The 12,118-nt window shown below is 51.2% G+C and overlaps 1 protein-coding gene across 1 annotated transcript in view; it reads left to right on the forward strand.

Annotated features, from left to right (window-relative positions):
• Rasgrf1 (Ras protein specific guanine nucleotide releasing factor 1) overlaps positions 1-12,118 on the forward strand; it is a 106,618-nt gene that overhangs the window by 77,817 nt on the left and 16,683 nt on the right. Inside the window, exons 18-24 of the mRNA XM_013121001.3 lie at positions 208-384; positions 897-1,043; positions 1,284-1,399; positions 1,822-1,934; positions 4,089-4,149; positions 7,254-7,357; positions 8,874-8,958. Of these exons, the coding sequence (XP_012976455.1) occupies positions 208-384; positions 897-1,043; positions 1,284-1,399; positions 1,822-1,934; positions 4,089-4,149; positions 7,254-7,357; positions 8,874-8,958 (803 nt within the window). The remainder of the gene's footprint in view (positions 1-207; positions 385-896; positions 1,044-1,283; positions 1,400-1,821; positions 1,935-4,088; positions 4,150-7,253; positions 7,358-8,873; positions 8,959-12,118) is intronic.

Here is a 12,118-nt window from a genome sequence, read left to right on the forward strand (position 1 = left end):
GCTTTCCTTCCCTGGGACAGCTTTAGGAATATTGTGGCACGACTCTGACAGGAAGCAGACCCCACACTACACCCTGAGCCCCTCTCCAGCCTTGGGCATAGAGGAAGAGCTTCCACTCTGGAGGTTGGGCTGTCCGCCAGCTGCCTGAATGTCTGCCAGCCCAAAGGACTGAGGAATGGCTGAGGGTCAGCTCCCTCCTCTCCACAGAATTCCCACTCTTTAACTACAACAATGGAGTCGTGATGACGTCATGTCGTGAACTGGACAACAATCGCAGCGCCCTCTCAGCTGCCTCTGCCTTTGCCATAGCCACTGCGGGAGCCAACGAGGGCACCCCAAGCAAGGAGAGGTTCCAGTATCGCAGGATGTCCTTGGCCAGCACAGGTGTGTAGATGTCTCTGCTTATGGGTATTCCCATTCTCCATGGTTCTGTGGCAGGGGAGACACCCCCCACTTCCTCGGGTGCTCGGTGTGCATTGCAGATGCTATGGTGGGTCCTTCAACAGTGCCTCTGGAGAGCTCCCTGCTCAGCAAGTTATCCTCACTCTCTGGACATGGAGCCTGGCTTTCTGTTATCTGCCCTGTTGTCCCTTCCTCCCATGGAGGCTGGGATGGAGCCCTACTGTCTGCACCAGCCAGACTCCACACACCCAGACCTGCAGCCAGGCCACTGTGTGTTCAGGATGCAGCCTGTTCTGCACCTTCCCTCCCCACATTCTATCACAGTGGGATGTCGTCACAGGTGTATTGCTTGTCAACCCCTACAAGGGTGAGCTTAGCATATCCACAACCACACACACAGACACACATACACACGCGCACACACCTCTTAGATTTACCCTCCCCTCTTTCCTCTTTGACCTGTTGCTACCCACTTCATCCCACTCTTCCCACAGGCCCTGCCAGTGCTGCCCTGCCATCCTGGAGTCCCATTCTCCCTCCCCAATCCCCATTGGTCCTTGGCCAAATTCTACTCACAGCAAAGAACGTCAACCGAGAGAGCCCTCGGCACCCACTTCCACAGCAACGGTTCCACACCAAAGGTTAGAGGGGGGTTCCTGGAGAGCTCTGGTCTTGGGTGCCCTGTATAATCTTGTTGGTGGAAACCTCCTGAACCTTCTAGATTGGGCAGGAAGGACAGGGGTTGGGTGCTGAAGAACTGCATCCCCTGAGACTTCACAGCCTCTCATTTGGGCCTGAACCCAGTTGTTAAGTGCTCCCTCCAAGGCCCTCAGGCAAACCAAGCAGGCTCCACTCCCGTCCTTCTCTCCCTCTGCCTCTAGCACTGCCAGGGTTTCCCCCTGACCAGAGGAACGGCGACAAGGAGTTCGTCATCCGCAGAGCTGCCACCAATCGTGTGCTGAATGTGCTCCGCCACTGGGTCTCCAAGCACTCTCAGGTAGGTGGGACTGTGCTCCAGGAGCGATTGCTTCCCGGTGGCAGTCAGTGAGAGCAGACAGTAGTAGGACAGCAGGAGGAAGGGGATCCCGTTTTCCCAGGAGAACCTGCTCAGATTCCCCAGGAAAAGGAAGCAAAAACAGTCAAGAAGACAAGGGGCCTCTGTTTGGCCACCTCTCTGCAGGTAGAAGCTTGACCTCCCTGACTTGGAGGTACAACAGCTAAGGGGTAGTCTTGGTCTTGTCCCAGAACCCTGTGCTTAGGAAGCTTGAAGTCCCACTGTGGCCTTGCTGGAAGTAGTGACAAGATAAGAAAAGCAGGCAGCCACCATGGGCATAAATAGAAACTCCCTCCTTCAGCCTGGTCCCTCCTGCAGGAATGTTTGGTAACTGTAGCCAGAGCTACCTGCCCATCTTCCCACAGGACTTTGAAACCAACAGTAAACTCAAAAGCAAGGTGATCAGCTTCCTGGAAGAGGTCATGCATGACCCAGAACTTCTGACACAGGAGCGAAAAGCAGCAGCCAACATCATCCGGTAAGAGCAGCATGGTCCTCCTGCTTAGGATGACCTTCTGGGACAAGGCCCTGCCCTGTAACTCCACAGTAGCCAGACTGGGCAGGAGGTATGTCAGGGTAGATGTAAGTAAGCCCCAGACATCTGGGAGCCATGCCCCTTCCTCTATAGTCAAGCATGGAGTGGGTGCTCTGTGTACTTAGCCCTCCCCTCCCCACCCCTCACCAGCCCTTGATGGAGCTAGAGGCATAGCTAGGTCGGTAGAGTGCTTGCATAGGCCTGGGTTCAATCTTAGCACCATATAAACTGAGTATAGTGGTGATGTCTGTGGCCCCATCTCTCAGGCTGTAATCTCAGCACTTGGGAGGCAGAAGAATGAGAAGCTCAGATTCATCCTTGGCTGCATAGTAAGCCAGCCTGGACTACATGAGACCCTGTTGGGGGTGGGGACATGTACCTCTTCTCTACATATGTCCATGGCTGCTAACACCTGTCCAGCATGTGCTCTCTAATATGATAGGTACTAGCTACACACAACTATTTAAATCTCAGTGAACTAAAGTTGAATTCAATAAAATTGTGTCCCTCAGTCCCCAGAGCTTCAGTTGGCTAGCGGCTCCTATCTTAAGATAGCACGAGCGAGCCCATCTCCTCACTACAGAGAGTTCTACTGGACAGTGCTCACTGCCATTCAAGGAATGTCTGTTGGTTTAAACTCAGTTGTTTGTCCTCAGACCTGTGCTGCGCATGATCCCTGGCCTGCCCCTTCTAGCGGAGGTCAGGGTTCAGACAGCCCCACATATGAGCTATGTCAACCAGTGACTCACTGTTGAGCAGAAGAAGGCCCTTAGCCAAACCTCGTTTTCTCCTCTCTAAAGTGAATGAACAATGCTGGCTTTGAGGGTGTAGGAAGGTTCAAGCAAGATGGTGCGTGTGGCTTCTGCAGCTGTCAGAAGGGAAATGGCATAGGTGCACTGACACCCCACATCCTGCTCTCTTCCTCCCACTCAGGCTGGCTTCTCCTCCTCACACCCAGCAAGCCGCCTCTACACCCCAGGCATTGAATCTACCCCAGACTTGCTCCCAAATCCAGCTCAGGCACTCTCTACTTATGACCCAAGTCTCCAGCCTCTTTCCTATCCCAAGGCCCCATGTACAGGCCTCATCACTCCACCAAGTCTTACAATAGCCACTGGCCCTCCCTCATCTACAACACTTTCTGTGTGCGTGCATGTGTGTGTGGGAAGGAAAAAAAGGAAGACAGAGAGAAAGACCCAGAGAGAAATGATAAGTGGAGTGTCCACAGGCATACTCATGCACACAAGCAGCCCCAGGCCCTTGGTGTCTCCCTGCAGGTTCTCCTGGGGGCTGGAAGAACTGTGTTGAGCAGGACTTCCTTTGCTGTGGGCCCTCAAGAGAGCCAGTTCTCAGAGTGTCTATTTCCTGGGCTGGCACTGGCTTCCAGGACTGACCTCCAAAGTTCTGCTCCCTTCAGCCAGTCCCTAAAGAGGTCTCACTGCTTCTCTATGCGTACCTCAGGTCTGGCCCTTGGTCAGTCATCAAGAGCCTACCACTCTTCCTATCCCATATCCTCATATCATGCCCGTGAGTTCTATCACAAAAAGTGAAGAGTTGGTCTTACAGGGGGGGGACTACCCTCACTTTCCACGAATGCCCAGGACTCACTCTAGTTAGCTTGACTATATCCTCTCTTACTTCTCTCTCAACACAATCCCATCTTGGGTTCTTGGGCCTCTGTTCTGCTGTATCACCTTATCTTTGAACCCTCTGACCAAGCCAGGCCTGAGGGGCATCCCATCTAGAAGCATCTCCTGTCCTGCAAGTCTGACACTACTTCACCATGTGTGTCCCATCATTCCCTGTGCACACAGCAGTGCCTGCCACAGGCCCAGTCTGACTCAGAGGTCCCTGCCATTGTCTCTCTGAGTCCCAGCACATACGTACACAACAGTGTGTAGGAAGCTCAGAAGCTAAGGAAGGGACCTTTCCCAAGCAGAAGGATCAAGCATGGGCCAATAAAGCAGAGGGGAGGCAGAGAGAAGTAGCACCTCTGGGTAAAAGAAGCAAGCAAGGGTCAGGGGTCATGGAAGACAGGCCGGGTAGGGAAGATCTACCAGTGAGGTGCACTGGGCTCACATGCTTCCTTCTCCCTAGGACTCTGACCCAGGAGGACCCAGGTGACAACCAGATCACCCTGGAAGAGATCACACAGATGGTGAGCAGGATGATCATCTCACCATCAGTACTCCATGACTCCCTGACCAGGCAGAGCCATCACCTGCATCCATTTCCTGTGACTTTGTAGCCAAGCACCACAAACTAGGCAGTTGTTCCTCCCCGTGTCCTGGAGCCTGAAATCTAAAGTAAAGATGTAAGCAGGTCTATGCTCCCCCAGGAGCTTAGAGGAGGACAGTTGCTTGCCTCTGCCAGCTGCTGGTAACCTTGTGTACCCTCGGCCTCTGACTGTGCCACTCCAGTTCATATCTCCATGGTCCTGGGACAATTTCCTCTTGTGTCCCTGTGTTGTCTTCCTTCGGTATGTGTCTCTGTCTACTGTGTTCATATTTCCCATCTCACAAGGACATCAGCCGTGTTGGCCACCCTGCTGGCCTCACTGTAAATTCATTACATTGGCAAAGATTCTAGACAAGCACAGGGCCTAGCAAATTGCTCCTTTACTGAGGAGCGAAATCTAGCCAGTAACACTGCCACTTACCCTTTCCTCATCCACTGTGCGTCCCTCTCCCCGTCTCTCTGTCGTGTGTCTCAGGGAGTATCCGTCGATGGATGCCTCTGCGCTGGGCCACATTAGATTCTGAAAGACTCCAGGCTCTCTTGTCAGTGACGCTGCAAGTTTGCGTCATTATCCCATTTTACAAATGAAGCAGCTGAGGCAGACATCTAAATCACTCATTCGGAGGTGTGAATGGAAAGTGGTGGCTATGGAAGCTGTTCCCACTCAGGTTCAGCTGACCCCAGAGAGTAACTCAAATCCTATGTCACATGACCCCATCCTGAGGCGTCATGGAACCCGCCCTGAAGTGACAGAACACAACAGAGAGTTGTGTTCACCGTGAAAGAGCAGGAGCTAGCTAGGAGTGGCACGTCATACGCCATAACGGAATGGTGGCCTCATGTACTTCCAGGGATTAGCTAGGATACTCAGAATGCCTTAGTGACCCACCAAAGCTCCTGGCCACTGACCTGAGATGGTTGGAAATGCTCGAGACAGACTCTGACCTCCCCAGAGGCGGAGTCCGTGTCATCAGCTCAGCTCCAGGCTGACTAGTGTGTTAGCAGTAGCCAGTGTAAGGGCTTAGGACTCTGGACCCTGGCTCCTCTCCTATCTCGTCACTCACGGAGAACAGTACCCTATCCACATTCCGGCCCGGGAATAACTGCATGGCTGGTGCTCCCCAGAGCCCCCCAGCTCAGTGACACACCAGGGCAGGGAGGGTGGTGGCACCTAGACATCACTTACTACATTTTGCTCCTCTGGGCCAGGATGCTGGTCTAGCCTCCCCACCACTTCCCCAGTGCAGAGAATGCCCTGTGTTCCTGTTTGCCTGGGTGGAATGTACAAGGGCCCTTTTCCTTTGTCAATGGCCTGGGGCACTTCTAGAACAAAAGGTGATTGAGCCCCATCTCTGTACACCCCAGTTCCTGGCAGGTCCTCAGAGCCCCTGAGTAACAGGTCCAGCGTAATGGAGGCCCGTGACTTCAGTGGGAAGGAAAATGATGGCTTGCCACATTATTTCTCACAAGTCTTCTGGAAGGTGACAGAAGTTGTCACTCTGCCCTCTACTTCCAAAGCCACTTCTTCCAGACTTGGGCAATATCAAAAGTGAGGGAAAAGGTCACCTGCCCCTATGCAGCACCTATAGCCACTGGGCCACACCCCAGTGTGGCCTCCTGAACTCTTCTGTGACCCTCACAGCCCTGCCATTCTGGACCCAGGCCTGAGACACCTACGCAGAACCTTAGGAGTGACTGTAGCTGAGCTGCCCACCTCCGGAGGGTGCACCCCCAAGAGCACACAGGAGAAATGCAACCACAGGGGTCTTGTCCTGCAACCCAGCCCCTGCTGCCTCATGCCAACACCCGCTTTGCCTGCCTAAGAACTCATTCTTTCCAAAGTCACAGTGCTCCCCGAACCCACACTCCTGCACCTGGCCTTCTGTTCTCTGCCCTGGTGACTCTGCCAGGAAACACCCATGACTGACCTGCTACCGCACAGAACCTATTGTCCCCTGAGTCCTCACTCTGTGAACCCCCTGAGCCTGAATCATGTCTGCAGGTCTACCTATCTCCAGTGTCTGCCACCAGCCTAGCAATACAGACCTCACTTTGGCAATACATTGCTAAAGAAATGGGCGGTGGGGGAGGGGAACAGCAGAACACTCAGCCTCAAGGGGTGGCATGTTCTCTGGTTGTGGGTGGATCCCACTTCCCTTTTGATCTGTGCAGACAGGTACTTGGGCACTCAGCCAGCTGCTACTGGAACTTCTGGGTGCCCTGGAGTGAGTGGAAGGATAACAAGTCATGAATGATTGGCAGGCCCAGCTCTGCCTTATAGGCCTCCCCTCTACTCTTGTATGACCCAGACGGCCCCAATGTACAGGAGACCTTTAATCTGACTCACCCCTCACTGGATCTGGGCTCCTCCCAGCACCAGCACAGCTGTCCTATCCTCTCCTCCCCACCGCCAACTCCAAAGGCCTCCCTCTGTTAACCTCCATGTAACTCCTGCTGTCCCTGACTAATGTTTCCCTAAGGGTGTTCCCTGTCCAAGGAGATCCAGGTGACAGATCCTGTCACATCCATGAGTAAACTCCCTAAGTCAGGGACATGGTGGCTGACGGCTGTCTTCTGCTCACAAGACGGTACACTGCCCCAGGTGCAAATCACACCTCGGAACCCACAACCCACACCTACTAATGAGTTTCAAAGAAAACTTGTGTTGAATCCACCTGGGGCCAGGTAGAACCCAGGGGAAGTGGCCCATCACAGCTGGGATCAGACACCCAAGCTTGTGTGTATCCCGGCTGCCCAGTTTCCATCGGAGCAGCCTGAGCCTGAGTGGGCTTTGGACGCCTTCCTATGTGCATAGAGGTAGATCCCTGCAGGGCAGGTGACCAACTCCTCCAGGGAGTGTCCCTTGGAAGCACAGAATACACATACACACAGTGTAACATTCAGTGGGGACCAGCTTCCTCACTGTTAACCCACCCACCCGCCAGAAGAGAGGAGGTTCTCAGAAAAGTATCGAAAGCCCAGAAGCAGCACCTCATTGGCCTGACTCTGACCTTGCTCCCTCAGGCAGAAGGCGTGAAGGCCGAGCCCTTCGAAAACCACTCAGCCCTGGAGATAGCAGAGCAACTGACCCTGCTGGATCACCTTGTCTTCAAGAAGATTCCTTATGAGTAAGTGGGTATGGCTGCCTGCCTCCTCTCCTCCTCCTCCCTCCCTCCTCAGCACATCCCTGACTCAAGCTGTGTGAACTCTTCAAAACTTGGAAAGAACGTTCCTCCCCCATTCTCTTTACCTATCACCTGTAAGCGCACCCCCCTCTCTGTACACACACTTTTCCAGCAGAATCCTCTTTCTGGAGGTGCAGAAAGAATACATGTTCATTTACGACAGGCATGAATATGTATGCATGTGTGTGTTTATATGTGTTCATGTGTGTGTGTGTGCATGCGTGCGTGCATGCATGTGTGTATACAAGCCCTCGGAACAAATTTCGGAATGGCTCTTGACTTTGGTGAAGCCTCAGGCCTGCTTCTGGCTGCCCTGCCTTTAGTCACCATGGTATTCTCTGTAATCACAGTTTTATGCTGTCTCTTCATCCAATAACCAACATGCATTTGCAGACACTGTTCGTGTGTATGGTGCTCTTTAGCAGTGCAATTTATGGTGGTTTTCCTTTCTATGTTTAAAGCCAAACTAAGCACCGTCCCAACCAAGGCATTTCTCTGAATTTCCAATAATTATTGCATACTCATCTCCCAACATTGGCATCACCATGTCTAAGGCCACACATCACTGGAGAATTCTGTGCATTTGGTTGGCCTTCCAGGGCCATGTTCACAGCCCCACGGGCATGAGTACAGCCCCACCTAACCACATGGTTGACCTGGAGACTTAGGAGGCCCCAGGATGTGGAAGCAGTGTTACTCCTGCCTCCCTCCAACAGCAAGAGCAGGATAGATGTTCATCTACCGATGAAGCATGGGCAGTCTATGGTCTCCCTATGAGAGTCCCTGTGCCAGAACACACTACTTGGAACTGGTTTGCAGTTCTTTTATCCATTTATCCTCTTATGCCCCACCTTTTTTTTTTTGAGTGTTTCTCTATGTAACAGTCCTGGCTGTCCTGAAACTAGCCCTGTAGACCAGGCTGGCCTTGAACTCACCTGCCTTTGTCTCGAAAGTGCTGGGATTAAAGGCGTGCACCACCACTGCTGGGAAATGCCCTAACTTTTTTGTATAGTGTTGAGAATTGAACCCAGGGCCTTGCACATGATAGGCACACACCCTACTACACACAGCCTCTTTTGTGGTTATCTGTCACCTCTGTTCTGGAGACCAGCTACTTCAGAGTGACTAAAACGTAGAAACAAGATCCACAGCAAAATCTGGTACGCCTACCTGCTTCACAGCAGCGCTCGGCCATCTCATACCTCATGTCCTCTCGGTCTGGTGATGGCCCCATGAGGAAAGTGTTAGTTACACTCCCATTTCACAGATGAGTAGAGGACCTCAGACACAAAGTGCAGCATAGAACTGGGCTTGAGCTCGAGGTTCCTTCCTCCCTGGGCTTCCACAGAGCACTCCTCCCCCATAAATGATCACCTCAAAAAGCAAAGAAGTGACTCAACACTGAGTGAGCAAGGCAGAGCTAATTTCCTCTGCTCAGGTTTCCCTTTCCTCCCTGCAGGGAGTTCTTTGGACAGGGCTGGATGAAGGTAGAGAAAAACGAAAGGACGCCTTACATCATGAAAACCACCAAGCACTTCAATGACGTGAGTACGCATGTATGGACAGTGGCTTTCTGCCAGGTTTTTTCTTATCATTTTTTATTTTAAAACAATCTTTTCTCATTCTGCACACCAATCCCAGTTCCCACTCCCTCCCCTCCTCCTGCTCTCCCCACCTTCTCCCCACCCCACCCCCCATGCACTCCTCAGAGAGGGTAAGGCTTCCCATGGGGAGTCAACCAAGTCTGACACATCACTCTGAGACAAGACCAAGGCCCTCCCCCCTATATCTAGACTGAGCAAGGTGTCCCTCCAAAGAGAATAGGCTCCAAAAAGCTAGAAACAGCTGACCCGAGCTAGTTAGTGGGAGCTCACTGACTCTGAATTGTCAGGTATTTTTTATTGGCAGGACCACCAATGGGCTGAGGGGAGGGCAGGCTGGCAGCACTCCTGTGAAGCACCCCACCTTCAGCTGTATAGCCAGAGTTAGCTTGCTTAACTTCCGCCTTGGTGTCTTCACCTGTTAGGAGCTCCTCCTAAGGGTAGGGTCGTGGCAGGCCGGCAGCAGAAAGGATGGAAAGAAGGAAAGGTTGGACAGAAAAGGCCAAAAGTATTCTTGCTGCGTTTCTTATTTTCTTACTTTGTCTTAGCCTTGGAAACAAGGAAACCGAGTCTGGAAATGGCAGACAACTTCCCTAGGATATGAACGTTACTCAAACCCTTCTGACCTCCCAGAATGTTTTCTCAGAGTTTCATCTACCTGACGATGTAATGTCCTGGCCACCACATTGCCTTTCATGATTGGTAAGATGGCTCAGTAAGTTGGCACTGAAGACACTAGAGGCCATGGAGCTGCTGAGAACAAGGCTGGGTTGAGCCAAGGGCTTGAGGATGCCCCTGGGAAGCACTGGGATGGCCCTGCATCTGGCTCATCCAGTCCCATCTCCCAGAACTCCCTCCCCCATTGACTTCCCTGAAGGAGAGTGGTTAACCAAACACAAAAGCAGAAAAGTGGCCCACGTATTTGACAAAAAGGACTGGAGCTGACTCTGATTAAGGCACTAAGATCAGATTGGTGCATCACACACACACACACACAATCACACACACACTCACATGCATATACACATGCACACACACACACAAACACACACATGTACTCACAGGGACACACACACATACTCACACAGGGACACACACACACACACACACACACACACACACACACACACAGGAATACAATGTTCCCAGGATCTCTTCCCAAAGAACTGGGACCAAACAGGCTTCAGAGTCTTCTAAGGAAGGTTCATGACTGCAAGGGGCACTAGCAAAGTTCTTAATAAAAGTAACCTCTAATATTTCCCATAACTGCCTAGGCCCATGCTCTGTATGCATAACTGTAATGTGTATTCTTCCAGCCAGCTGCCTGGGTCCCACTGCTGTCTCAGCCCCCAAATAACACATGAGAGACACTATATTAATTATGAAGCTGTTGGCCGTTTGCTATGGCTTCTTAATGGCTAGCTCTGACTTAATTATTAACCCATAATTACTAATATACATTTTTATAAGGTCTTATCTTACTGAGCCTCATGCATCCTCTCTTCCCAGGATCACATGTAATCTCTTGACTACATTTTCCAGAATCCTCCTAGACTCCTAGTCCCACCTATCTTGCTTCTCTATTGGCCAACAGTGCTTTACTTATCAATCAGTAGGACAACATATACACAAAAGGACATCCCCTATCACATAGCAGTCTCATCTGAAGTCTCATCTCCCTAGGAGATGGAGGCTTCTCTCCCATTCAAGATCCTGAGGTGCCACGGTTCTGGAAGGGTCTGCTAATTGGCATGTGGAAGCACATGTGTTTTCCATTGCTGCATGATGGACGATGACAATGTGAGAGAAAAAAAATACCCCTGTGCAGACACCTATAACCCCAACATTCAGGAGGCAGAGGCAGGAGAGTTACAAGTTCAAGGCCAACCTAGTCTATATCGAAATATCTTATCTCAAAAAAAAAAAAAAAACAAGGGGTGGGATGTAGCTCGTTGTTCGGCTGCTTACCTATCACATACAGGACCCTGAGCTAAGTCTCCAGCACTGAGAAATAAAATCCCTCCCAGCAATTTTCCCACATGGTGCACCAATCTCTGCACCCATGGGACTCATCTTCTCCTAGCCTTGTGCCAGCCCTGAGAGCGTTTGCACACAGTATCTTCATCCTCTGAGTTTAATCAACACAAATAAACAGCCTTTTATGATCAGAGGTGGAAGCACATGATGTCATTTGTCCCGACTGCCTGACCACACATATCAATCCCAGAACAAAAGGGGGGGGGCCAACAAACACCATCCAGGAGGGCTCTTGTCATCCAGGAAGAAATGAGAAAGTCACAGAATTGCAGTGCCGGGGAGGGAGGGACTTCCTGGCCCTGGCACTCTGTGTACCCATGATGTGTACCCAGGAGCAGGTGTGTACTCACTGATACTGTGTAGCACTGGGGTAATGACTTCTCATCTCGTTTAACTCATAAACCAACTCTATAAAGGAAGAACCTAAAGCTGAAAGAGATTAAATAGCCCTGACACAGCAGAAAAGTCCCCCTTTGAACCCACGAAGTCCTCTGGAGGCTACCCTGTGACTGTTTGGCACTTGGCATCTCTGTTCATATCTGTCACCCTGTCCAGAGACAAATGTGCACCTCTGCCACAGGGGCTATCTTAATCTCTGACATGGCTCAGTTTGCCTCTAATGTCTTTGTCCTGTTGACTGGCTCTGGCTAGGGTCTCCAGCATAGGACCAGACTTGGGTGAGGCAGGCATGCAGCTGAAGGCGCCACCCACCCACCCACATGCACCCTGGTGCCTCCATCACCCCAGCTCTCTCCAGAACAATGTGGAATGGAAATGGAGACAGTGTGCCTTGTTCTTGATTTTGCAGGAAAGGTGTTTAATCTTCCCCTATGTAAGAGGAGATAAAGTTATAAAAATTCCTCTCTGTTCCTTGAATGCCAATCCTTTTTACCATGAATGTTGACTTTTTTTCTTGTTATTTTTTCTTATTTATTTCAATGTGTATGTGTGTTTTACCATGAGTGTATATTGACTAGTTTTTAAATTTTTTCTTATTTCTTTTTAATGTCTTTGTTCGTACGCCTGAGTATAGTTATGTGTGCCACATGCATGAAGGTGCCCACAG

This window comes from Mesocricetus auratus, unplaced genomic scaffold (assembly GCF_017639785.1).
Source record: "Mesocricetus auratus isolate SY011 unplaced genomic scaffold, BCM_Maur_2.0 Super-Scaffold_100691, whole genome shotgun sequence".
Lineage (NCBI taxonomy): Eukaryota > Metazoa > Chordata > Mammalia > Rodentia > Cricetidae > Mesocricetus > Mesocricetus auratus.